The sequence below is a fragment of the Oncorhynchus kisutch genome, linkage group LG14 (genome assembly GCF_002021735.2).
Source record: "Oncorhynchus kisutch isolate 150728-3 linkage group LG14, Okis_V2, whole genome shotgun sequence".
In the NCBI taxonomy this organism is placed as follows: Eukaryota; Metazoa; Chordata; class Actinopteri; order Salmoniformes; family Salmonidae; genus Oncorhynchus; species Oncorhynchus kisutch.
The window spans coordinates 24,000,185-24,024,196 of record NC_034187.2 but is presented as its reverse complement, the minus strand read 5'-3'; the positions used below and the strand labels follow the sequence as shown (position 1 = coordinate 24,024,196).

At 40.8% G+C, this 24,012-nt stretch overlaps 2 protein-coding genes across 4 annotated transcripts in view; one reads left to right on the top strand and one right to left on the bottom strand.

The window, feature by feature from the left end:
- LOC109904148 (eukaryotic translation initiation factor 4E-like) overlaps positions 1–6,403 on the bottom strand; it is a 19,006-nt gene extending 12,603 nt beyond the window's left edge. Inside the window, exon 1 of the mRNA XM_020501326.2 lies at positions 6,232–6,403. Within this exon, the coding sequence (XP_020356915.1) occupies positions 6,232–6,306 (75 nt within the window). The 5' untranslated portion in view covers positions 6,307–6,403. The remainder of the gene's footprint in view (positions 1–6,231) is intronic.
- Positions 5,274–24,012, top strand: metap1 (methionyl aminopeptidase 1). Of its 3 annotated transcripts, none has more exons than XM_031788043.1 (12): positions 5,274–5,359; positions 6,761–6,947; positions 8,272–8,323; positions 8,828–8,934; positions 9,199–9,259; positions 18,164–18,255; positions 18,366–18,449; positions 18,580–18,718; positions 20,237–20,368; positions 22,270–22,413; positions 22,577–22,642; positions 22,781–24,012. In XM_031788043.1, exons 2-12 carry the CDS (start codon positions 6,834–6,836, stop codon positions 22,945–22,947), a joined length of 1,158 nt encoding a protein of 385 aa, XP_031643903.1. In that variant the 5' UTR covers positions 5,274–5,359; positions 6,761–6,833; the 3' UTR covers positions 22,948–24,012. The 3 variants fall into 3 exon arrangements, with proteins under 3 accessions (XP_031643903.1, XP_031643904.1, XP_020356914.1); XM_031788044.1 differs by lacking the exon at positions 5,274–5,359 and adding an exon at positions 6,259–6,363 and having other exon boundaries at positions 22,781–24,009; XM_020501325.2 differs by lacking the exon at positions 5,274–5,359 and adding an exon at positions 6,388–6,552 and having other exon boundaries at positions 22,781–24,009.

Genomic DNA, 24,012 nt, shown 5'->3' with positions numbered 1-24,012 from the left:
GTGAGATATTTGCCGAAATATACCAGCATGCCCTCCATTGGAAAACAATGTGGGGAGCTCAGCGTTCCAAGGGCAAAAGGTATTTCGGGGCTAGCGTTTGACAACGGAGTACACTGCCCAGTCTTACATAATTAGAAAGAGGAGATGGTCATGTTTAAAATGGTGTCCAATTTGAAAAAAATCTAAATATACACATTGCGAGATATTTGGCAAAATAGACAGACATGCCTATATTTCCCTACAGGAAACAATGGGGCTGACCTCCATGAGTAATGTTTTGTTTACATTTTAACTACTAGCAACGTGGGCAGGTCCAGTGTTACCAACAAATTTTCAGGTGAAGTTGTTAGAGGCAGGTCAATTTGTTGCTAAAAGTTGCTAAAATGACGTTGTGATGTCATTGCGCGATGACGTTATTACGTAGTAACGTAAAACTGCGTCATTACGTAGAACACACAATAACGTTTCTCAAATTGACTGGCCATCTCAGAAAAAATAAAATTTGAAATTTGTTAGGTTTAGATTTGTTTGTTGATTATCACATTTTTATTAGTAAAAGTAATAAACACCTTTCCAGATTTTTTTTTTTAAATACAATGAATTATTGAACAATTACACTTTATTGAACAAATTACATTATATTTATTTTCTTTTTAACTAGTAAACCTACACATTCTGAACAATTATAGTTAAGCAGTGTATTGGTAGTTAGTTAACATGCTACCTAACTGATCAACAATTATAGGTACAAGCTAATAACAAGGTACATATGCTATCTTATTGAACAAGCAGCTTAACTCAAATAATCATGTGTGCGCTAGGCATCTCTCTCCAGGTTGTTTTGCTGCTTGGCTGGCTAGCTGCTCAACGGTTTCCTCCAGATATTACCACTGTCCTCGCACACACTGCAGTTGTGTGTCTACGCCAGTTCCAGGAAGTCCACTCCTTGCATACGTATTGTAAATATGATGAATCATAGATTGGCAAGGAAATCCTCTTCATCTTCACTGTCCAACTGTATTGTAACGGAGCTGGAACCACCAGAAGAGGATGGAGTGGCCTTAAAGCTGTATGCTGCTGTGGTGCCAAACTGCTGCAGAACTTCACTTGGTAGTTTATGCTGGTAACAGGTATCACCATCCAGCTTCAGTCAATACTGCACCAGGAGTATGGAGTTGAGAGTGTGCAGTGAGAGTGTGCAGTCTTAACTTTGACTTGACCACACATTTGGCTGAACAGCCGTTCAACCTCCACATTTGAGTGTGGCAAGGAAAGGGCAGCGAGTGCAGCTTTGCACAGTCCTTCAAATGGATTTGACCCGGAAGAGTCTGTGTAGTTCTTCACTTCACTCCAAAACTTGACTGTATTTTCAGTTGAGTCCCACCTAAACAGATTAATGTTTCTCCATTGGGGTGGCTGGTAGCCTAGTGGTGAAAGGTTGCAAGATCAAATCCCAGAGCTGACAAGGTAAAAATCTGTTGTGTTGCCCCTGAACAAGGCAGTTAAAACCTCTCTGGTACAACCTCGACAACAGACAGTGAAATTGAGGGCGCCAAATTCAAAACAACAGAAATCCCATAATTAAATTCCTCAAACATACAGGTATTATACACTATTTTAAAGATAAACTTCTTGTAAATCCAACCAGTGTCCGATTTCAAAAAGGCTTTACGCAGAAAGCACACCATGAGATTGTTAGGTCAGCACCTAGTCACAGAAAACCATAAAGCCATTTTCCAGCCAAGTAGAGGGCTCACAAAAGTCAGAAATAGCAATTCAATTCATCACTAACCTTTGATGATCTTCATCAGATGCCACTCATAGGACTTCATGTTACACAATACATGTGTGTTTTGTTCGATAAAGTTCATATTTATATCAAAGAATCTCAGTTTACATTGGCACGTTTTGTTCAGAAATGCATGGTCTCAAACAAACATCCGGTGAAAGTGCAGAGCCACAACAAATTACAGAAATACTCATCATAAACATTGATCTAATATACAAGTGTGTAACATACATTTAAAGATAAACTTCTCCTTAACCTCTCTAGGGTAGGTGAGATGCTAACGTCCCACCAGGCCAACATCCGGTGAAACTGCAGAGCCCACCATTTGTTATAGTAAACATTCTTGTAAATACATGTATCTTACATCATTTAAAAGATGAACATCTTAATCCAGCCGCTGTGTCAGATTTCAAAAATGCTTTACTGCGAAAGCAAACCATGCGATTTTCTGAGGACAGCTCCCCGCACACAAAAGTATTACTAGCATTTTCCAACCAAGCATTAGTGTCACGAAAGTCAGAAATAACAATAAAATAAATTGCTTACCTTTAAAGATCTTCCTCTAGTGGCAAAGCCAAGTGTCCTGACTACACAGTGAACTACACAGTGAATGTTCGTTTTGTTTGATAACATCCATTTATATAGCCTAAGTCGAAACATTTGTAAACCGCTTGCGTCATGATTTCCGTCTCATTCAACTATGGACGAAGCGTTCGTGGTAATTACACACACTAAACAAATGGTTTCATTGCAATCCTCTGGTTGTTACTAACACAACCATACGTGATGGTTCTTTTCCCGCACCAATGGTAGGACCGGTCTATCGTTGATTGACTGTATTTTGGCCCAATGATCATCTTGAAATCTAGCTTTGAAGATAGCCCATGAGCTGAGGTAAACGGCGATATGTAATGGTTATACGTTCGAAGAGCAGCCTTTGTCGTAAACTCTGGCGTAAAAGAGGTTCATTCGCCATTGCAAATCCTACTTGACAGAGCCACAAGTGTTACGCATAGGAGTTTCAATTATGGCGAATAAATCAGAAAAAGCTAAAACAAAGTCTGGTTGTCTGGGAGCCTTGCTTGCAGCTCCTTGCTTAAAGCAACAATGTAGTTGATGCACTGTCTCCGAATGACCTTTTCGTCCTCTGGCGCAAGACTGAGTTGGTACACCGTGCTCTCGAAAAGGTACCCAAGGTATGGTGATGGACTGAGATGTCCATCAATGGCATCCTTCAGGACCTCCATTTTTGCCATAGGGTTGACTACTCTGCTGAAAATTGATGTTAAGAGGTGTACCAGACTGTCCAAAAGCTTGACAGGATCTGTTTGCTCTCCCTCAACTGACTTCACTGCAACCTGTACTTCGGACAGGATTGATTTCAAGAATGTCAGGTAGACATAGTTGGTCTTGTCCATGTACATGAGGTGGAGCACATACGCCATGTAGTAATGCTCACTGGCCTTGGTCAACTCAAAGTGGAGTTTCAGTTCTTCCCACTGGCTCAATATACGAGTTACCACAGGCACAATCGATAGCCAATGTGTGGCACACACTTTGGTGCTCTGCAGGTGTTTCTGGCCACAATTAAATGGTGGCACACGCTGCTTTGTATGCCTCGCACCATTTTGGGGAAATCGAAAACCAGTTGTAGGTTTCCCTGATTAAGTACTCAACACTCCTAGGGGTGGTTTCTTTGGATGCTGAACTGACAGCCAATTGTAAAGACTGGCACACACAGCGAATGAGTACCAAATTGGGCAATGCACATTCTTCCTTTAAATCTTGTGAACCCCGTTGTGCACCCCAGTCATCAAGGATGCATTGTCAGTGCCAATACCCTGAAGATTCTCTTTTTTAAGGTTACACTTCTCAAGAAACTCAACTACTGCCTTTGCTATTGATCTGGCTTCACCCCCTCCAAATCAACCAACCCGAAAAATGTGGACACAATGGTTATTTCTTTAGCTCTGAAATACCAAATCACCACACCCAGGTATTTTGAGACACTGACATCAGTGTACTCATCCAAAAGAAGACTGAACTTCTCATCCCCCAAATCGGATGTTAATAATTTCTGTGCACTTGCTGCGGTGCATTTGGAAGTTTGTTGCTGCCATAGAATCTGAAAAGGCAGCTTTGCAAGCCATACCTAAATGGTCGCATGCTAGCAGGGAACGATGCTCCGCAATGGCCGTTGCCATAGTAGCTTCTACGCTTTTGCAGTTATCCACTTTCTTAACCAACTGTGGTAATGTAGACTGCGTTGTGGGGTTGTACGGTTTTGATTTATTTATATGCTTTGCAGTAGCACAATGTTTATTGATGTCATACATTTTTGCAAGCATATCTGATTTGCAGTACGCACAGTATGCTCGACAATCATCCCCAATTACTGGCTTCAGCCACCCTTTAAATTCAGGTACAGACTCCCACTCTTCTATACTTCTGGCTGTACAATTTTGATTGAGACATTATTGATGTTGTAAGTTCTGTTCAAGATCAAACATTTGTGACCAACTATATTCATTGGGTTTGTCTCGTCTAACGCATACTACTGCTGCTGCAGTCAGCCAACTAGTGTTGCCAACTAATTTTCAGGGTAAGTTGCTAGAGGCAGGTTGATTTGTTGCTAAAAGTTGCTAAATGACGTTGTGATGTCATTGCGTGATAACTTAAACTGCGTCATTACGTAGAATACACAATAACGTTACTCAAATTGACTGGCCATCTCAGCAAAAAATATGATTTGACATTTGTTCAGGTACAGACTCCCACTTTTTTCTGTACAATTTTGATTGAAACTTGTTGATTGATGTTGTAAGTTCTGTTCAAGATCAAACATTCGTGACCAACTATATTAATTGGGTTTGGCCTGTCATGATTTGCAATTTGCTGCTGGCCTGCTGCTGCCCGTGCACGAACTGAGCGCCTGCTGCTGACCTCACTCACAATGCACTTTTGCAGCATGGCACATGTGTTGTGACAGAGAAAATCGTTTTTGTGTCATTTAAGAAGGAAAATGCATGCATTTTAGCGTTTGAGTCACTTTTCAAAAGTTGGTCAAAGTTCAAAATCCCTTTTTAAAAGTAGTTGCCAGCGTAGTCTGAAAAGTTGCTAAATTGGCATCACTGCAGCCAACAAAGATTTGCAATTTGTAGAAATTGCTGCTGTCTGCTGCTGCCTGTGCACGAGCTGAGCGCCTGCTACTGACGTCACTCACAATACACTTTTGCAGCCAGGCACGTGTGTTGTGACAGAAAGTCGTTTGTCATTTAGAGGGGAAATGCGTGCATTTTAGCGTTTGAGTCACTTTTCAAAAGTTGCAAATACATTTTTAAAAGTAGCTAAATTTGTTGCTAGGTGCTGAATGAAAAAAAAGTTGCCAGGGTAGTATGAAAATTGCTAAACTGGCATCACTGGACAGGTCTCATTGCCAAAAATGGCAACGCGCACATTGTGACGTAGAACAAAAGGCAGGGAATAGAACGTTCGGAAGGCTAAAATGCCCTAAAATAAGGCCTGTTTTTTCGTGATTACTTAAACTACCGCAAGCAGCTGGGACATATGGTAATATTATTAAACTGGGCTCCACGGCGGATGCAATGAAAAAGCTTTTAATCAACAAAAAAAAACATTGTTAAAAATGTCATGTGTATAGCCTACGATGGGGCAATTGGAGATCTAATTTGACTATTGAAACAATGTTGCAAATGTCGGAGAGACAGACAGCAAGGTTTATACAAATCTCTGCTGTTAAACTAAATGTTAGTCTAAAAGCAATGTGAGAATGTCAAGATGCTTTTTATAGTGGATATCAAGTTTATAATTTTCCTGACTGGGCTGACGAGACAGTGAATTGCCCAGTCAGATGGATCAGAGTAAAAAGGCATTTTAAGGTCATAGATTTAGCCGGTGGTAACTTGTGGAATAGACACCGGCTGGAATGCGTTTTTAATCAATCAGCATTCAGGATTAGACCCACCCGTTGTATATTACCTGTATAACGCAGTGTGATTTTATTAGGAAACCAGCTAGAGATAGCTAGCCTGAAGTGGGATACAAATTCCCAAGAAAGCACAAGCTGACAAATACCTAGCGAGTTATACCATGTATAGTGCACTATTTATTTTATTAAAATATTTATGACCGAGCATATTTAACAGCTGTCACACCGTTTACCGAGTTTGGTAGCAAGCCAGATACTAGCTATTATTAAGGCTATTCACATAACCTAGCGAACATTCCCCTCTCACTTTGCCATGCTGCTTGGGTCGTGGCAGAAAAAGTTTCTACAACCGAAAATATGACCATAAACATGCATTTCATTCTAAGTTATTAGATTTCAGCTACTAATACCATATTTTGAGTAATAGTGTATATTTTTGGGAAACGAATTCCGATAAACTTTATTAAATATTTTGGCCGGTAAAGGTACTCACCGGTTCCGCGGTCGCCATCTTATGATTCTTCGAGTAAACGTTGACATTCATTGGACTGACTTGGGGTGTAATCATTAGTCCAAACAGTTTCGTTTTGCAACGAAAGCGTTCGTTTCTTTTGAATAAATTCAGGTAGTTCCCTCCCGGTTTCGTTCCGTTTGGTTCTATTTGGTTCCTAGTGAATCCACCCCTGTTCAACGTGACAGGTCCTCTTTGGGCATAGGTTAAAAAAATATATTGAAATAAGTAATTTAAGTATTATTTGCCTACATTTTATTAGTGTAATTTTCAATTACACACGTAATAATAGTCATACAAGAGGTGAATAATTAAAAAAATATATAAATATAATTGTATTGTGTAAACTAATCAGATATTGTATTACTCGAGCGCAGTCAATACACAATCGTATTGTAAACGCTAACTATTTTTATGGTGACCACACAAATATACTTTATTTCAGCATATAAAATAGCCAGCCAAGGTCAGAACTACATGTTGAATTTCTCATAATTATGTACACACGCAGCGCTCGCGAGGTTCTCTCCAGCTGACAGATCGTCCAGTCCACTCCCCAGTCTCCACCCCTCCAGACTGCAGGCATGGCGGCTATCGAGGCTCGGGAATGCGAAACTGAAGGCTGTAGCAGCAAGGCCAAACTTCAATGTCCAACCTGCATCAAGCTCGGGATCCAAGGCTCATACTTCTGCTCTCAGGTAACATATATTTTCTAATTCATTCAGTTAGAGAGGGGTCTGACATGATACACAGCGGCCCAGCAATACATAATTCATCACGAGGTAACATAACGGCCCTGATTGAGTTTCCTCACACACCCCTTTAGCTAGCCTAGCACATGAAGCTAACTTACAAGCAATTTTCTGCATAAAACCCTAAAACGTTAGCTAAAAAGTAACGGTTTGTAAATAGATTATCTAGGAGGTCAACAACTAATGTTATAATCATGTATGAAAAATGCTTGTTAAAGTTTTCTTTGTCGGTTTACTAGTAAGTTAGTTGCTAGCTAGCTACTAGCTAACGTTAAGTCTATGTTAGTTCATCTGAGCATCAAGTTTGCGAAGTCTAGCAAATTAACGTTAGCTGGCTAGATAGCTCTTCCTTGTTTGGCTATTTAACCATTTCATTCATTTTAACAAACAATGTCATTGAGCAAGTTAGGCTAACTGAGGCATGCGTTCAACACGCTGTTTTGACGTTAACTAGCTATATTCATTCATTTGATTTATCTGCCCCTGGCCTGGCTGTAAACCACCTGTGGCTTGCTTGTGTGAAATGTTGAGCAACTTTGAACGTTGTTAAACGAATGCATTCCATTACCAATGTGTAACTAAGAGTATGTTAGAATGGGATACGATCATTGAAATTGTCAAGGATGCAGGGGCCAAGTGGCAGTTTAGATGTGTACCACTAGAGATAAGGATAAAAGGCAGTGTAATTCGTTTAAAGCTTAAACTTCTCTGGCAGTGTAGGCCTAGATACATTTTTGTCTGATACAGATGGGTAGGTGGATCTGCTGCGACGTTCCACACAGGTAGTTCTGTCAGAGCCTCTATCCCACCGAGAGCCATGAGGCTAGTTGCATTCCAAGGGATATTTTAACCCCACTACTCTCTCCTCATTCTATTGGCCATTAAAAAAAAATCCATTAATTGAACAACCAAGAGATTAGTCATGGTCAAATGGCCATTGACCTAGTTCTGAAAGAAAGTTATATCTTAGCCTTGTATGTCTTATTACCAGTTCGACTAGCCTAAATGGCAGCGTTCCTCAATGACACTGTTGGAAACTAAAGTGGTTTATGTAACGTGTGAAATTCCGAGCTCATTGGTTTCACTCCATCTGCCTTTAATATTGAGCAGGGATGCACAACTCCCAGTTAATTAGAGGAATTGATGAGGAATTGATTCCGCAATTAGGGCCAGTGAAAAACCAACCATCAGCAGACACTGCTGCCATTAACACCTGTACACCCCTGGTGTACTGAGTCATGTATTTCTCTCCCCATGTCCTCTCATTCAGGAGTGCTTCAAAGGGAGCTGGGCCACTCACAAGCAGCTGCACAAAAAAGCAAGTATGTATCCTCAGCAATATTCTATCACATAGGCTTACTCCCTTCCAAATCATTTTTCAAATAGACCAAAATGTCCCTTCATGGCGTTTGTCATTGTTCCCATTCTTACCTATCTGAAAGCATAGAGTAGGTGAAAGCCCACATAATTGCCCAAGCTTTTCCATCCTCTATTTTTTATGGTGGAATAGAGCAATGGTGTAGCCATTCAAAATGGATGATACACTGCAATCAGTACAAGCCATTAGAGCAGGGGCGGACAACCTGAGAGGGCAGCAACACAACTGATTCAACTAAACAATGTCACCATTAAAAGCAATTATTTATTTTGTTAGTAGATTTGGGCATTTTACTGCTTGGCTGGAACAAAAACGTGTACCCACACTTGGCCCTCGTAGGCTAAGCGTGCCCACCCCTGCCTTAGATGTTCACGTATACACACAAGACTAACTGTGATCTTTCACAATGGTGCCAAATCAGATGACCTAAATTACATTGTTTTTGCAGAGGAGGATAACCAGGATGAGGCAAAGAACTGCGTGGAGACCGACACCAACACAGACCCATGGCCTGGCTACCGCTACACGGGCAGACTACGCCCTCACTACCCACTCGTAAGAACACCTTTCTGGTACATTTCTAAATTGTGCTAATGTGCCGATATGAGCTTTTATGTAGGATATTTTTTTCTTGGCTACATAGTAGTTCATCTAATGTCCACATAACATGATTAATAGATGTAAACCACACAAGCTTTGTGTAAGTTTACTCATTAGCCCCCGGGAGCTGTGTAATCATGTCTGTAATCGCTCTTCTTGTTGGTTGCTTCTGTGAGCTCCATATAATCAATCTCTGTTGTCATTGGTTCCCCCATGTAGACTCCGATGAGGACTGTCCCCAGTGACATCCAAAGACCTGACTATGCTGATCATCCACTAGGTAACGCTACTCCTCTTAGACTGTAACAGCCTCCAGTTGCTTTTAATTATTATGAAATCCTTTGGTGTCTATTTGGAAAATCTTCCCAAAGCTAGTATTATTTGTTGTGTTGATATTGAAACATTACACTTTATCCAAGGAAAATTTACACTGTCAGTACTAGAGGTCAGCCGATTATGATTTTTCAACGCCTATACCGATTTATTGGAGGACCAAATATGCCGATACCAATTAATCGGTATATTATATATATATATTAGAAATAATGACAATTACAACAATACTGAATGAACAATGAACACATTTATTTTAACACCATATAATACATATAATCAATTTAGTCTCAAAAAAATAATGAAACATGCTCAATTTGGTTGAAATATTTCAAAAACAGTGTTGGAGAAGAAAGTAAAAGTGCAATCAATATGTGCAACGTAAAAAAAGCTAACGTTTAAGTTCCTTGCTCAGAACATATGAAAGCTGGTGGTTCAATATTCCCAGTAAAGAAATATTAGGCTGCTCTTATTATAGGAATTATGACGTGTCAACTATTTCTCTCTACCATTTGTATTTCATATACCTTTGACTATTGGATGTTCTAATAGGCACTTTAGTATTGCCAGCCTAATCTCAGGAGTTGATAGGCTTGAAGTCATAAACAGAGCTGTGATCAAGCATTGCTAAGAGCTGCTGGCAAACACAGTAAGCATTCATTCAAACATATCGAGCCTGCTGCTTCCTACCACCGCTCAGTCAGACTGCTCTATCAAATATCAAATCATAGTTAATTATAATGAAAACAGAAATACAAGCCTTTGGTCATTAATATGGTCAAATCCGGAAACTATAATTTAGAAAAGAAAACTAGTATTCTTTCAGTGAAATACGGAACCGTTCCGTGCTTTGTTAAACGGGTGTCAACCCGAAGTCTAAATATTGCTGTTACATTGCACAACCTTCAATGTTATGTCATAATTCTGTAAAATTCTGGCAATTTAGTTAGTAACGAGCCAGGCGGCCCAAACTGTTGCATATACCCTGACTCTGCGTACAATAAACGCAAGAGAAGTGACGCAATTTCCCTAGTTAATATTGCCCCCTAACATGAATTTCTTAACTAAATATGCAGGTTTAAAAAACTATACTTCTGTGTATTGATTTTAAGAAAGGCAAAAGATGTTTATGGTTGGGTACATTCACGCAATGATTGTGCTTTTTTTGTGAATGTGCCTTTGTTAAATCATCCCCCGTTTGGCGAAGTAGGCTGTGATTCAATGATAAATTAACAGGCACCGCATTGATAATATGCAACGCAGGACAAGCTAGTTAACCTAGTAATATCAACTATGTGTAGTTAACTAGTGATTCTGTTAAGATTGATTGTTTTTATAAGATAATTTTAATGCTAGCTAGCAACCTACCGTGGCTCCTTGCTGCACTCGCGTAACAGATTGTCAGCCTGCCACGCAGTTTCCTCGTGGAATGCAATGTAATCTGCCATAATCGGCATCCAAAAATGCTGATTGCCGATTGTTATGAAAACTTGAAATCGTCCCTAATTAACCGGCCATGCCGATTAATCGGTCGACCTCTAGTCAATAACCAGTACTATACCTAGAAATAGTGTTGTCGTGAAACCATCATTTTGACTTCGATACCAGGTTTTGTATCACAATACTCAATACCATCACAATACTCTAAACAAAAAATGATGCCATGGGTGACCTACCGGGGAACAGTGGGTTCGCTGCCTTGTTCAGGGGCAGAACGACCGATTTTTACCTTGTCAACTCAGGGATTCGATCCAGCAATCTTTCGGGTTACTGGCCCAACGCTCTAACCACTAGGCTACCTGCTGCCCCAATATCATTACATTCAATGTTTTTTTTACGTCAACATTTTTCAGACAGCCATGGAACAATTATACGTTCATACAATTAATTGTACCTTGTTTTTACCAATCTAACAAGATGGTATATCTCTTATCAAGATGTATGTAGCCTATGCCTATCCACAATACAGGTGAATGCATATTCAATAGGACTGTGTGCATGCATTGCGTTATTGAGCTTGTGCTGGCTTATTACATGGGGTTACAGGTGACAATCTGTTTCCCTTCGATTTGTGACTTATTTTTTCTTATTTTCAATTTTTTTTATTTTACCCCTTTTTCTCCCCAATTTCGTGGTATCCAATTGTTTTTAGTAGCTACTATCTTGTCTCATCGCTACAACTCCCGTACGGGCTCGGGAGAGACGAAGGTTGAAAGTCATGCATCCTCCGATACCCAACCAACCCACTGCTTCTTTACACAACGCGCATCCAACCCGGAAGCCAGCCGCACCAATGTGTCGGAGGAAACACAGTGCACCTGGCAACCTTTGTTAGTGCGCACTGGGCCCGGCCCGCCACAGGAGTCGCTGGTGTGCGATGAGACAAGGACATCCCTACCTGCCAAACCCTCCCTAACCCGGAGAGCCTGGGCACGAACCCAGAGTCTCTGATGGCACAGCTGGCGCTACAGCGCCCTTAACCACTGCGCCACCCGGGAGGCCCTTGAAGTAGCTTCTTTTATAAAAATGTGCGCTGTCTCATTAACCAGCAATGACTTCATTCATGAGGCAAGAACACAGTCAATTTGCGGAGGCAATAGATCATCTTTGGGAGAGATGTGAACAAGAGACCAAATAAGTGAATGAATAGTTTTGGTGACAATCGGTTTTCAAATCAGCAAATTTTGCATTGTGATATGCACATTATAACTAAGTACTAGGATAGTGAATTTATGTTAGCTTTAGCTGTCATCTAGCAAGGAAAGTCTGCCTATAAAGCTGGAAGCTACTGATATCTTCTTGTGTTGTAAAGTGTTCAAGCTTGTATGAACATTGTTTTGCGAACAGTAATTAACAGTTATAACATTTCTACATGCAGTGTTGCATTATTCAAGTGTGTTAACTTCAGTGCAGCATGAGTGGGGAGCTAACATGATGCAGCCTAGACTCCCAGTGCAGGCTAGCAAAGAGTAAGTGGAGAAAGCACAGTGCGCACTATAATAAGAGGTCGGCTGCGCTGATTAACAGACTTGATCCGTGAGACACATTTGACAGAAGTGCCCAAAGTAAAGACAAATCTAGTGCCAAACCGTTTTTCATGATCTAGTATCAAAAAAGACTGGAACAACGCTTCCCAGAAAAGTATTGATGTTTCTAACATCTCACCTGACATACAGTATCAGTCATAGAAAATGGGTTACTGCCCCAGCCCTAGATTCCGCCAAAGCTGGTTATTCATGTTGTAACCATGGGAACCTCTAGGCTGAGGTTCCCACATCACTTTGACCATTTTACTCGCTCTAGCAGAGCTGATTAGGCTGTTTTAATGTTATCTAGAGTGTTGGTGACTAACTGTGCTGCTGGAAACAATGTTTTTTTTTGCGGACCTTTACTGACACCAATCAACAATGGGTGTTGCGCGTTCGTAAATTCATAAACTATTCTACACTCAAACACGAGTGCTCTGAAATCAGAGTTAATTTTAAGAACGCACCATCTGACTGCTGATTCGGGGTGTGGATTCGACTCCAAAATAATAGATTCCTTGACTCCCATTTCTGGGGATGCGGTCCAAATACTTAAGACACACCCTAGCATTATGCCCTTAGGGGAATCCCCGTCGCCATCTTGGACGGTGATCAAAATGATTAGCCAAGCAAGGGAAATTTGCAACGTAAGCCCCTCAGTCCTTGTTTTTAGTTGGCTTTGCGAGTGTACAATTATGTTCACTCCGGGGCCTGAAACTCCCCATAATTCAATTTGCAACGATTGTACACCCGCTAAGAAAAGTCTGCGAAAACCTAAACAACATCAATAGAGAAGTCAACATACAAGTGTAAGTTAAAACCAATGCAAATACATTTGGAATTGTGCTTCTAATGCACATGATGGCACAAACACGTCTCTTAAATAGTAAATATGTTTTTGTTTGGTTATCTTTTGGAATTTGTAGAAATAAAACAAGTTCCTTCAGAAGTTCCAGCTAGGCAGGCTAACGTTAGTTAGCTAATTAATTTACTGGCTATCATACAGTAGGCCCTGCAAGTGTGTCCTCGTCAGACGTCATGATATGTCATCAAGTGTCCACTTAATTTGAGGGGATAGGGTGTGTCTTAAGTGTTTGGACCGCAGCCTGGGTGTCAAACTTCGATTCCACTGGGAATTAACTCATAAGATTCAGTATTTTTGCGACGGTAGACAAAGTTTTCCACAGTTTACTTCGAAAACACAAATTCTCACATCTTTCACAACAAAGAGTGAGCTACAGAGGGAGAGTGATTGGGGGGCCATGGGTAGGCACAGCCATGCACGGGTAGGCACAGCCATGCACGGGTAGGCACAGCCATGCACGGGTAGGCACAGCCATGCACGGGTAGGCACAGCCATGCACGGGTAGGCACAGCCATGCACGGGTAGGCACAGCCATGCACGGGTAGGCATGTCGGCAACTAGGCAGTCAGAACTGTGCATTGGTGATCAGAAGATGTAGTCTATCACAATGCTTTAGTTCACAATTTCTTGGCTTGCAATGCCTCGGGCAAGTTTACTAAAGTAGGGGCTATCAATGAGTTGGCTGAGCTATACTACATGCAACAGCCCGAACACACACTAGCGTTTTTCATAGCGAAGAGAAAGAGGAGCAAAGGAGGGGGGCAGGCAGGCAGACAGACAGACACAGTCAGAACCACACACGTAGGCTATCTCTTGGTAATCTATTTGCAGCAATCTACCTTTCTCTGACCATGTTCTTCCATTGAGTCAAAAAAACGTCTGATTTCAGGAGCTGTTGTTATCGATAAGGTGTCTGATTCATCGTCTTCACCTCAAATAGAAGTAGAGGGACTTTTGTCAGAGGTTGCTTGTTGTGAGCGCTGAGCGAACTTTATACACTTGGCCAAATGATTCTGCATCTTTGTTGCATTCTTCACATATGATTTGGCACAGTATTTGCAAAGGTACACAGCTTTTCCTTCTACATTAGCTGCAGTGAAATGTCTCCACACATCAGATTGTGCCCGTGGCATTTTCCTGTAAAGATTTGAAGAAAATGAGTTAAAAAAATAAAAATAAAATTCTGTGTACAGATAAATAGTTAAGTAGTTAGATTAAACTCCTTTGTAAGATAAATGTTTTAAAATGGAACATGTATGGAAACAGGTGAATTAACACTCAGTTAGCAGGCTCAAGCAAGCTAAAATCCACATGGTAGCAAAAACTAACTAGCAGGAATTGTTAGAAATGATTTAAACACACTTTGCTGTAGGCTACTATTTACTAGTTAACAAAAAATCATGTATGTCATAAAATATATTCACCCCACCCAGTATTGTAATCAAAACTTACCAGAAAGCATGTAGTCCTTGACTCAGACAGTGTAGTAGTGTGGGTGTAATAGCATCTCATTGGTGTGCAAGATCTTGAGAATCAGCTGTGATAGAAGAATGCACTGTGCATGCATAGGGTTGCAATTCCATTGAATTGGGGATAGTTTAAACAAAATTACACGACCTAGAATTGCCTTGTGTATCCCACACTAAAGGTTCACTGTTATAAGCTAACGTTTTTGATGAATTTAAGCAAAATTCCTGCATGCACAGTGCATTCCAACTTCTCATGGAAAATGTACTCAAAATTCCTGAAATTTACCAGAAAGTTTCCGAACCTTTGCAACCCTAGCCACATCTTGTGTAAGGCCAGCCAAAAGAGCTCCATTTTGCTGACGATTTCAATGTTGGAACATGATATGATGGGAACTCCATGCATTAATTTAGCTATGATCCCACAACCTTTCTAAAGATGCAACAAGTACTCTAATTTCGTCTTATGTTACAATACCTACACTACCGTTCAAAAGTTTGGCATCACTTAGAAATGTCCTTGTTTTTGAAAGAATAGTAAGAAATGTTGTCCATTAAAATAACATCAAATTGATCAGATGTACAGTGTAGACATTGTTAATGTTGTAAATTACTTTTGCTCCAGATACACAACTAGTCTAAAGAAGGCCAGTTTTATTGCTTCTTTAGTCAGTACAACAGTTTTCAACTATTCTAACAAAATTGCAAAATGGTTTTATAATGATCAATTAGCCATTTATAATGATAAACTTGGATTAGCTAACAACATGCCATTGGAACACAGGAGTGAAGGTTGCTGATAATGGGCCTCTGTACGCCTATGTAGATATTCCATTAAAAAATCAGCTGGTTCCAGCTACAATAGTCATTTACAACATTAACAATGTCTAAACTGTTTCTGATCAAATTGATATTTTAATGGACAAATTTTTTTTGCTTTTCTTTCAAAAACAAGGGCATTTCTAAGTGACCCCAAACTTTGGAATGATAGTTTATGTATTTCTCTACTGAAGCAGCGAAGTCTGAGAGTGAGTAAGTAAGTAGTAGCTAGTGCACAGTGAATTCCAGTTCAGTTTCTCTGGATGGCAAGGGGCTTGAACATTTTCCTCCATAGCCAAATGATCCTGGCAAAACCCCATGTTGCTAGGCAACCATGCAAACTTCCATAAATAGAAATGAATATGTATGGAATCTGATTGGAATGTTGACTCCGGCCAACTACTGCATAACATATATTTGACCATTCAGTTAGCCAGCACCAAGCGTGCGTGTTTTCGTGAATTAATAACTTTCTCTCATAACCCATTTCACATCAGTCACTTCCCAATTCTGATGATCTCTGCATTGCAGTGTTCTCAAAATTAGAATGTAACCTAGATTTCTGGGCACTTCGAAATTTAAAAATCTAGACCTCATACAGCTTGGCTGGGTTAAATATAACCATAAGTAGCACAACTGTCGATTTGCTTTGCTGTTCTTTCCCAGAATGAATCGCCAGACAGTCTGTTGGAGCTAGGAACAGAAGCATATTGCTACACCTGCTAAATATGTGTATGAGAGCAATACAATTTGATTTGAGTCTGCCACAGTGCTGTTCATTGTTAATGGCATCAAATCGCTTCCTGTCATCCTGAGTCTAGTCTACACAGTGTGACCCTGGCTAGTGAGGTGGCATAATTAATCTACCCCTAGGCTTTCTCTGTCGGTTCAGAGTACAAACAACCCATTGTTGCACTGCAACTCAGTATTGTACACATGCACATTAATATTTAATCTCAGCAAACAAGTAAACGGGATGAATTCCTTTGTGTATGTTACAGTAGATGGCTGTTGTAGCAGGTGCCTTTTGTCTTTTTGCTAGCTTCTTAGCAAGGTTTTGGGTCTACAGCACTTGAACTCTGTCCTGTTCAATTCTCCTACTCAATCCATTAAATGAGAACTTTACCCTATAATAACGTTTTACCTCTGCTTAATCTGTAGACAAACTAGCTTAAACAATGGCATTCCTTTATACATTTGCTACCTTCTGAAAAAAGCGTCTTGGTCGATCCCATGGTCATTCCCACTTGTGTCTGGCTATGTATGCAAGTGCTTTTGAGTGTTTGTGTGAGTTTAAGAGGGGGTGTATGTGTGCTCGCATGTTTGAGTGGGAGAGGCTGGTGTCTGAAGCTCTTTTCTACTCATCACTTCAGCAGCAGAAGTGGGTCTTATGGCAGGTACGTCCTACCCCACCCACAACAATCCCTTATCTCCCCCATCTGTGCAGCACATAACCACACACTGTCGCTCCTTTTGTTGTATGTTTCTTTTGTATGTCTCCATCTGCGATCACCAGGCAGGAAACGGAACCATGGTCAAAGATATTGTGTTTCTGCATGGCATTGTTTTCATTCATCTTTTGCTGCTGCATTAGAGCTATGGTCTGTATTTTATCATAGTGATGGGGGTTTTGTATAGTAATTGTGTTGTCTCTGCTAAGTGGTTGATAAACATACTGATGTGGTTGTGGCTCATGCTTCAGTGATGTTGCCTACACCGATTATGACGCTCATGTCAGTGCTGTGGTCTATACATTGTATGTAAACATTGTTTGGTGTTGTGATCTGATAACCAGATAAAAAACTGTACAAGAAGAATGACATGGGCCTTTTCAATGAAAATAGTCTAACCATGTGGCTCAACCAGAATAACTGTATGCCTATGTCAATAAAAAGGCCCCCATGCCATAGAATTATGTAGCTCTGAAATATTTCCATAGGAGTAAACAATATAGAGAATTCCACCCAGCCGGATAAGGATCCTTTCAGCTCTACGGGTTTTTAGTGTAAGGGGCAGAGGTTGATTTGGAGCGCCGCAGAATTGAGGAGGCTTCAGGAGGTCTGCAGATCAATATTATCATGCCCCTTGGTCAACTTGTGTAGAACTGCATCCTTGTGACGTGCTGTGATATAGTGTATTATTTTTCTTTCATAAGCCAGGTTAGGTGAGGATGTTTGGTGTCTACTTTAATTTAATGCAGTGAATCTATTCTGTGAGGATGTGGGCTTCAAAAGTTGCGTTTTACATAGGCAGCCCAATTCTGATCTTTTATTGTAAGTCTATGCTAGTAGATACCATAGACTTCCAGTCGCTGCGCTAACGCTAGTTAACATTGGCTTGCAAACTACCTCGAACTTCCTTCATACTGGAGACAGAGACACAAATGATATCCACTAGTTCATCGGACTATGGGGAAGCAGACAAAGGGCCTCATTTACCGAAGTATCCCTTTAAGCTCTTTCCAGTAGCATAACTACTTTTTTGAGCAGATTCATGAAGTGGTTGAGTCAGTAGACTGGTAGTCCGTTTTGAGTGAAAGTCAGACTGGGCTGAGTGATGTTCGTTGACTCCGTTTAATGGAAAGCTGATCAGGGTGAGTTGGTGTATGGATAGAATAGTGACGTTAAAATGAGGCCAGTATGCCTATTCTTTTCGCTTGTTTTTTTTTTTTTAAGGCATGTCTGAGTCGGAGCAGTCTTTGAAGGGCACTTCACAGATCAAGATTCTTCCTGCCGAAGACATTGAAGGCATGAGAGTTGTGTCTACGGTAAATTATTCAATTGTTTTTTAATCTTTCGCTGTTGCAGTTAATAACATATTCAAACAGTTTTAAAAACAGTGGTTTTGAAATGCAAAGTCTATTTCTGTCTTTTGTAGCTGGCCCGAGAGGTGCTTGACATTGCCGCCCTGATGGTGAAACCTGGCATGACCACGGAAGAGATTGACCACACTGTGCACCTGGTAAAGACACTAGCCTCCTTTTCCCTCTTTCCCATCCACTCACTTTCTCCTGTCGCTCTCTTCCTTTTTCACTCTTTCCTCCTCTCTCCCTCGTCTTGAACGTTGACGTGTAAGTACTTCCTTCCTCCAGGCCTGCACAGCCAGAAACTGTTATCCCTCCCCTCTCAACTACTACAACTTTCCCAAGTCCTGCTGCACGTCAGTCAATGAGGTCATCTGCCACGGCATCCCAGACAGGAGACGTCTGGTGGATGGGGATATCCTCAACGGTAGGTTTCCCAAGGGCAAAAAGTGGCTTCCCCATCTCTCCCTTTACCATTACTTACTTGAATTGACTGGACAGGTGAAATGTAAATCCCCAGTTGGCATCCTCCATATTCTTTCACCTAATGTGTTTTCAGATCATTGAGTATGATGTGGTTTAAATAGGTGAGTGAGACTTTAGACAATTGAGATGCACATAGAGAACGGGCTAGTTCCCATTAGACAGACTGCCAAAGAGCTCTTGCTGACATCATGGTTTGACAAGAGAAATGGTTTTTATTAGTATTCAGCAAGAGTCTATAGGACTTCAGCCAAAATGTAGCCTGTGTCCTATATATGTCTGCTAATGGGACTATTCTCAAGAGAAAGATCCCATGAGACACTGCCAAAAAAACTGACTTACAGCATGGTTTGACAAGACAAGTGGTCTCGTGAGCATGATAGTGCCCAAGTATTTATCCCTCTGTTACAAAGTGTGACTGAAATTGATTTAATTGATTTTTAATTTTTTTCTCTTGACTACACAAATATTTCAAAGTGAAAATGTCAGTGTCAAAGTGAAAATTAAATTAAATGAATGCTAACAAATTAATAAAAATGAACAACTTCAATATCTTGGTTGTACAAGTATTCACCCCCTTTGTTATGGCAACCCTAAATTAGTTAAGAAGTAACAAGTTGGACTCACTCTGTGTGAAATAATAAGGGTAAACATGTTTTTTTAATGACTTCCCCTGTACCCCATTTATAAAGCATCTGTAAGGTCCCTAAGTTGTGTTTTGAATTTCCAGCACAGATTTAATCTATAAAACTAGGGAGCTTTTCCAGTGCCTCGCCTCATAGATTGGTAGGTGGGTAAAACATAAAAAGCAGACACTGAATATCCCTTTAAGTAGGCTCAAGTTAGCACTTAATCTGTGGATGTTGAATGAAACGACCCAGACACTACAAAGATGGTTGTCCTTCCTAACCCAACCCAAGCCTTGCATGACCCGACATTATACATAGGGCCTGTTTTTTTTTCATCAATAACTAGGGTATGGGCAGGGCTCGGGTATCACTAAATGAATCACTACCATTTTGAAACGGAGCCATTTCCTCGTGCTCTGCTACACAGTACACCAGACACTGGGAGAGACTTCACCTTTCAGCAGGACAATAACCCAAAACAGGAGGCCTAATATATACTGAGTTGCTTACCAAAGAGACATCATGTTTCCATGTAGCCTAGTTAGTTTTGACTTAAACTTGCTTGAAAATCTATGGCAAGTCTTGAAAATGACCATTTAGCAGTTATCCTGCATCCAACTTGACAGAACTTGAAGAATTTTGTAAAGAATAATGGGAAAATATTGCGCAATCCAGGTGTGCAAAGTTTTTAAATACTTATCAGAAAAGAGTCAACAGCTGTAATGTCAGCCAAAGGTGTTTTTATATATATCTAATCAAGATAAAGCATTAATTTATTTTATTATAGGCACTGTATATATTTCTGCTAATGTTCAGCATTCCCCCCCGTGCAGTGGATATTACTGTGTACCACAATGGATTCCACGGAGATCTCAACGAGACCTTCTTTGTCGGAGAGGCAGATGAAGGGGCAAAAAAGCTTGTCCAGACCACCTTCGAATGCCTTATGCAAGCCATCGACTCAGGTAGGATCTCTTTTTTTAATATATAATTGTGTGTATATATATATATATATATATATATAAATAAATATATATATTAAAATAAATGAATGAATGACCGGCTCGAATAGGTCTTATGTAGCAAAATTATAAATTGTGTTTTTTACATTGAGTAAAAGTAGAGACTAGAAAATGGTATGTCATATACTGCAGTTGATAAACAATGGGAAAGTAATTGTACTTTTTAAAGTTGATAAACTTGTAACCTCACTTTTGAGAAAATGTCCCTTGAATGTTTTGGTACATCTACTGGAGAGCTCTTCTTTGTCTACACCCATTCAGAATCGTTCACAACATTTTAAGCTTTAATGATTCACATGTGAGGCCATGTACTAAACAACCAAAGATTTCAAGACTAAAGGCTGAAGCTACGGGAGTGTTGGTAAATTTAATCTGGAGTGCCAGTGTGCTCTGGGTGTTCGGAAACCCAGTGTTGTCAGATTGACCGTTTCTAAATTGAGAGCATTTCTCTCTCGGTGCGTTTAGAGCACACATTGGACACTGGATGAAACTTTGGGTTGATCTGAGCTTTCTGACCTAACAGCAGTCAAGCACCCAAGGTAACTGGCTAACGTTGGCTAACTACTTTCAGATACAAATGAGAGAACAGCTCACCCTGACCATTTTACTCGCCCTAGCAGAGCTGGTTATCCAGAGTGTTGGTGACTGCAACTGACGCTGGCAACTATTTAATTACACTTTTTGCCCAAGTTTACTGACACCGAACATATTCGTTGGGTGTTGAGCGTTTGTAAATTTGTCAGTTATTCTGCACTCTGGCACACTCGGGAGAGTGCTCAGAAATCGGAGTAGATAGCGAGAGTAAATTTACCAGCTACGTCTATTGACAGTTGTCACAGTGACATCATAAACATTCTATTGAAATAGTTTCTTGCATAGTGGAGTCTTGTTAAGACATCTAGCTAGCTAAACAATTAACCATAATCCCAACTCCTAACGTTAATACCCTGCATGATTCTGCAGGTAACTAACCAACTATGTTCAATGTCAGCTAGCTAGCTAACATTAGGCTATAACTAGCAATGCAAATGGCTCTGAGATACAAATAATATTACGACACAGATCATACACGTAACGTTAGGTAGCTAGCTAACAGTACACTTTAACTTGACATGAAAATGCCTTTCTGACAAAATTAGAAACTTGTCAAATCTGAAAATGGAGCTAGCTAGACTCTCTTACCTGTATACATGGATGGATGCTTCTCCCTCTGTCACGGATGACATGGTTACCCTTAGTTTGAAGATGTAATCCGGACACAGGTGTTTTTATACAACAGCCTTCTGTGTGTTCTCTTTTCGACTCAGTCTGCATATTTGCAATCAAAACGCCAGAATTTCCTTAGCTATCATACTCTAATTCCACTGATTGCAAAACTCGGTCCTCCAGAAAGTGGGGAGCAACAGTTATGCAGTTCTACCTAATATCTTTCAAAAGCCCCGTTTCGAAAGGATTACCTACACATACTGGCCAGGTCATATTATAGACAGAAGCATGCTACATGGCAGGCCAATCCAAACTCATCTCTTGGATTGTTCAGCCCGCTCATTGTCTCAGCCAACCATGGCTAGCTGGAAGGTTGCGGCTTTTTTCCATGGCTAAACCAACTAGGCTCGTAATTTAACAATTTTATTTGTATTTACAGATGGCATACAAGTTTAAGGCACATGAAAGTTCACATGTTTCAGAAGGCATTTCTGACCAAATAAATGCATTTTGATAAATAAATAAAGTTTGCATTCAAATGGCGCTCCTGTGAAGTAGTGACACGTGACATATGCCTAGTTTCCTGGAACGAGTCTCAATTAGGTCACTATCACAATGTCCCCCTCTTCCTTCTCTAGTAAAGCCTGGTATCCGCTACAGGGAGCTTGGTAACATCATCCAGAAACATGCCCAGGCTAACGGCTTCTCTGTGGTGCGGAGCTACTGTGGCCATGGCATCCACAAACTGTTCCACACTGCTCCTAACGTGCCCCACTATGCCAGTGAGTACCCCTCCATCTCCTTCCACCAATACGCTTGTGAAATTGACGTCCTTTTCTCAGATAACACAGTAGCCTACTTCAAATTTTATAGGTCACGTACACGTTAGTCCTCAAAGGATTTTGGGGGAAGATGTATGAATTGGTGGGTTTCCTTTCTTTGCAGAAAACAAAGCGGTCGGAGTGATGAAACCTGGCCATGTATTCACCATCGAGCCCATGATCTGTGAAGGTAAGGGTTCTCAGACATGACAGCAGATTTGGGGTATAATTTTGTTTGTGTGCTTAATGTAATGTTTGGTAATTGTATACTTGTGTTTTCATACTGTACTTGTGTGCTTAACACTGGCTACCTGTGTGTTCTGTGTAGGTGGTTGGCAGGACGAGACGTGGCCTGATGGCTGGACAGCTGTGACTCGGGATGGGAAGCGTTCCGCCCAGTTTGAGCACACCTTGCTTGTGACGGAGACGGGCTGTGACATTCTGACACGCCGGCTCGACGACAACGGACGTCCCCACTTCCTCAACCAAATCTAAATGGAGGGAGGGATACAGCAACGAAATGACTGTCTCGTGGGCAGCTCACTTTGATCCCCAATGTCATATCACACATACACGCCTCTAACCTGAGGCCTGCCCCCCCCCCCGGAGGCTGTCCCTGCCGCGGCCTGGCTCTCACCGTTCCACGAATTTAGTGTTGTTCTCCAAGATTTACGGGAAGTACTTGAATACATCTGATATCAACTGTGTGGATTGTTTTAATGAGGCTGTTTTAAAAAATAAATGTCTCACCAGGAGATGAAAAGTAAAAATAAAGAAGTGTATTTATGCGCAGTAGCAGGTTTAATTTTTACCTTGATTGTGAGCTTTGATTCTGTTGACATATTTTACTGCAGAGGTGTGGAAAGGGTCATGCTTCAGTTTGACTCCTTGACCTCTAGACATGTGCCACGTTACTGTGTTGCCTAATTGACAGCAAGGCAGCTGGGTCCTATTGACTGGCCAGAGAGGGGAGCTGTTGAGCTCAGTGTTCTGCTAAAGTGTGTAGTGCAGGTCTATTCAAACCTGGGTCCTGAGGTCTGCAGCACTGCTAGTTTTCTTTTCTCTCTTGTAGTGAACTAGTTGATTTAGGTTCATTGATTGACCAGAATCTCCTTGCCAGGTCTGGTTTGAATCGGGAGGAAAGCCTGCAGTGCGGTGTACCCCAAGGCCTGGATTGGAATTGCCCTGGTGTAGCGCGTTGAGCCTTAATCTGTGTGAATTAAGAATAACCATGCCAGATAATGTCTAGGCAGCATGTCTGTTATTCCTCAATCCAGTCGATCAATATTTACCTTGATATACTGTTGAGCAACACTCTTGAGTCTCCATTTTAATCCAATCTTTCCAGTTTCTCTGCCAGCTTTTTATTTCTTCTATGATGGGAGTAATAAACAGCTGTTCTGTAGGTGTGTGTGCGTATATGCTTTTGTGTTTGAGTGTGGTGAGGACTGTATAAATGCCAAAGGCTCTATTGCAGCAGAAGTCTGGGTTTACTACAGACCTGTGAATTAATACCCTTTTTCAGAGTACTGTATTATTAAAATAGTAATAACATAATCA

Excerpts from the sequence above, each read along its gene's own strand:
- metap1 (XM_031788043.1), top strand. The coding sequence starts at position 6,834 with ATGGCGGCTATCGAGGCTCGGGAATGCGAAACTGAAGGCTGTAGCAGC. Across the intron at positions 8,935-9,198 it reads TACGCCCTCACTACCCACTC|ACTCCGATGAGGACTGTCCC; the intron begins GTAAGAACACCT and ends TCCCCCATGTAG. Across the intron at positions 18,719-20,236 it reads GGATGGGGATATCCTCAACG|TGGATATTACTGTGTACCAC; the intron begins GTAGGTTTCCCA and ends CCCCCCGTGCAG.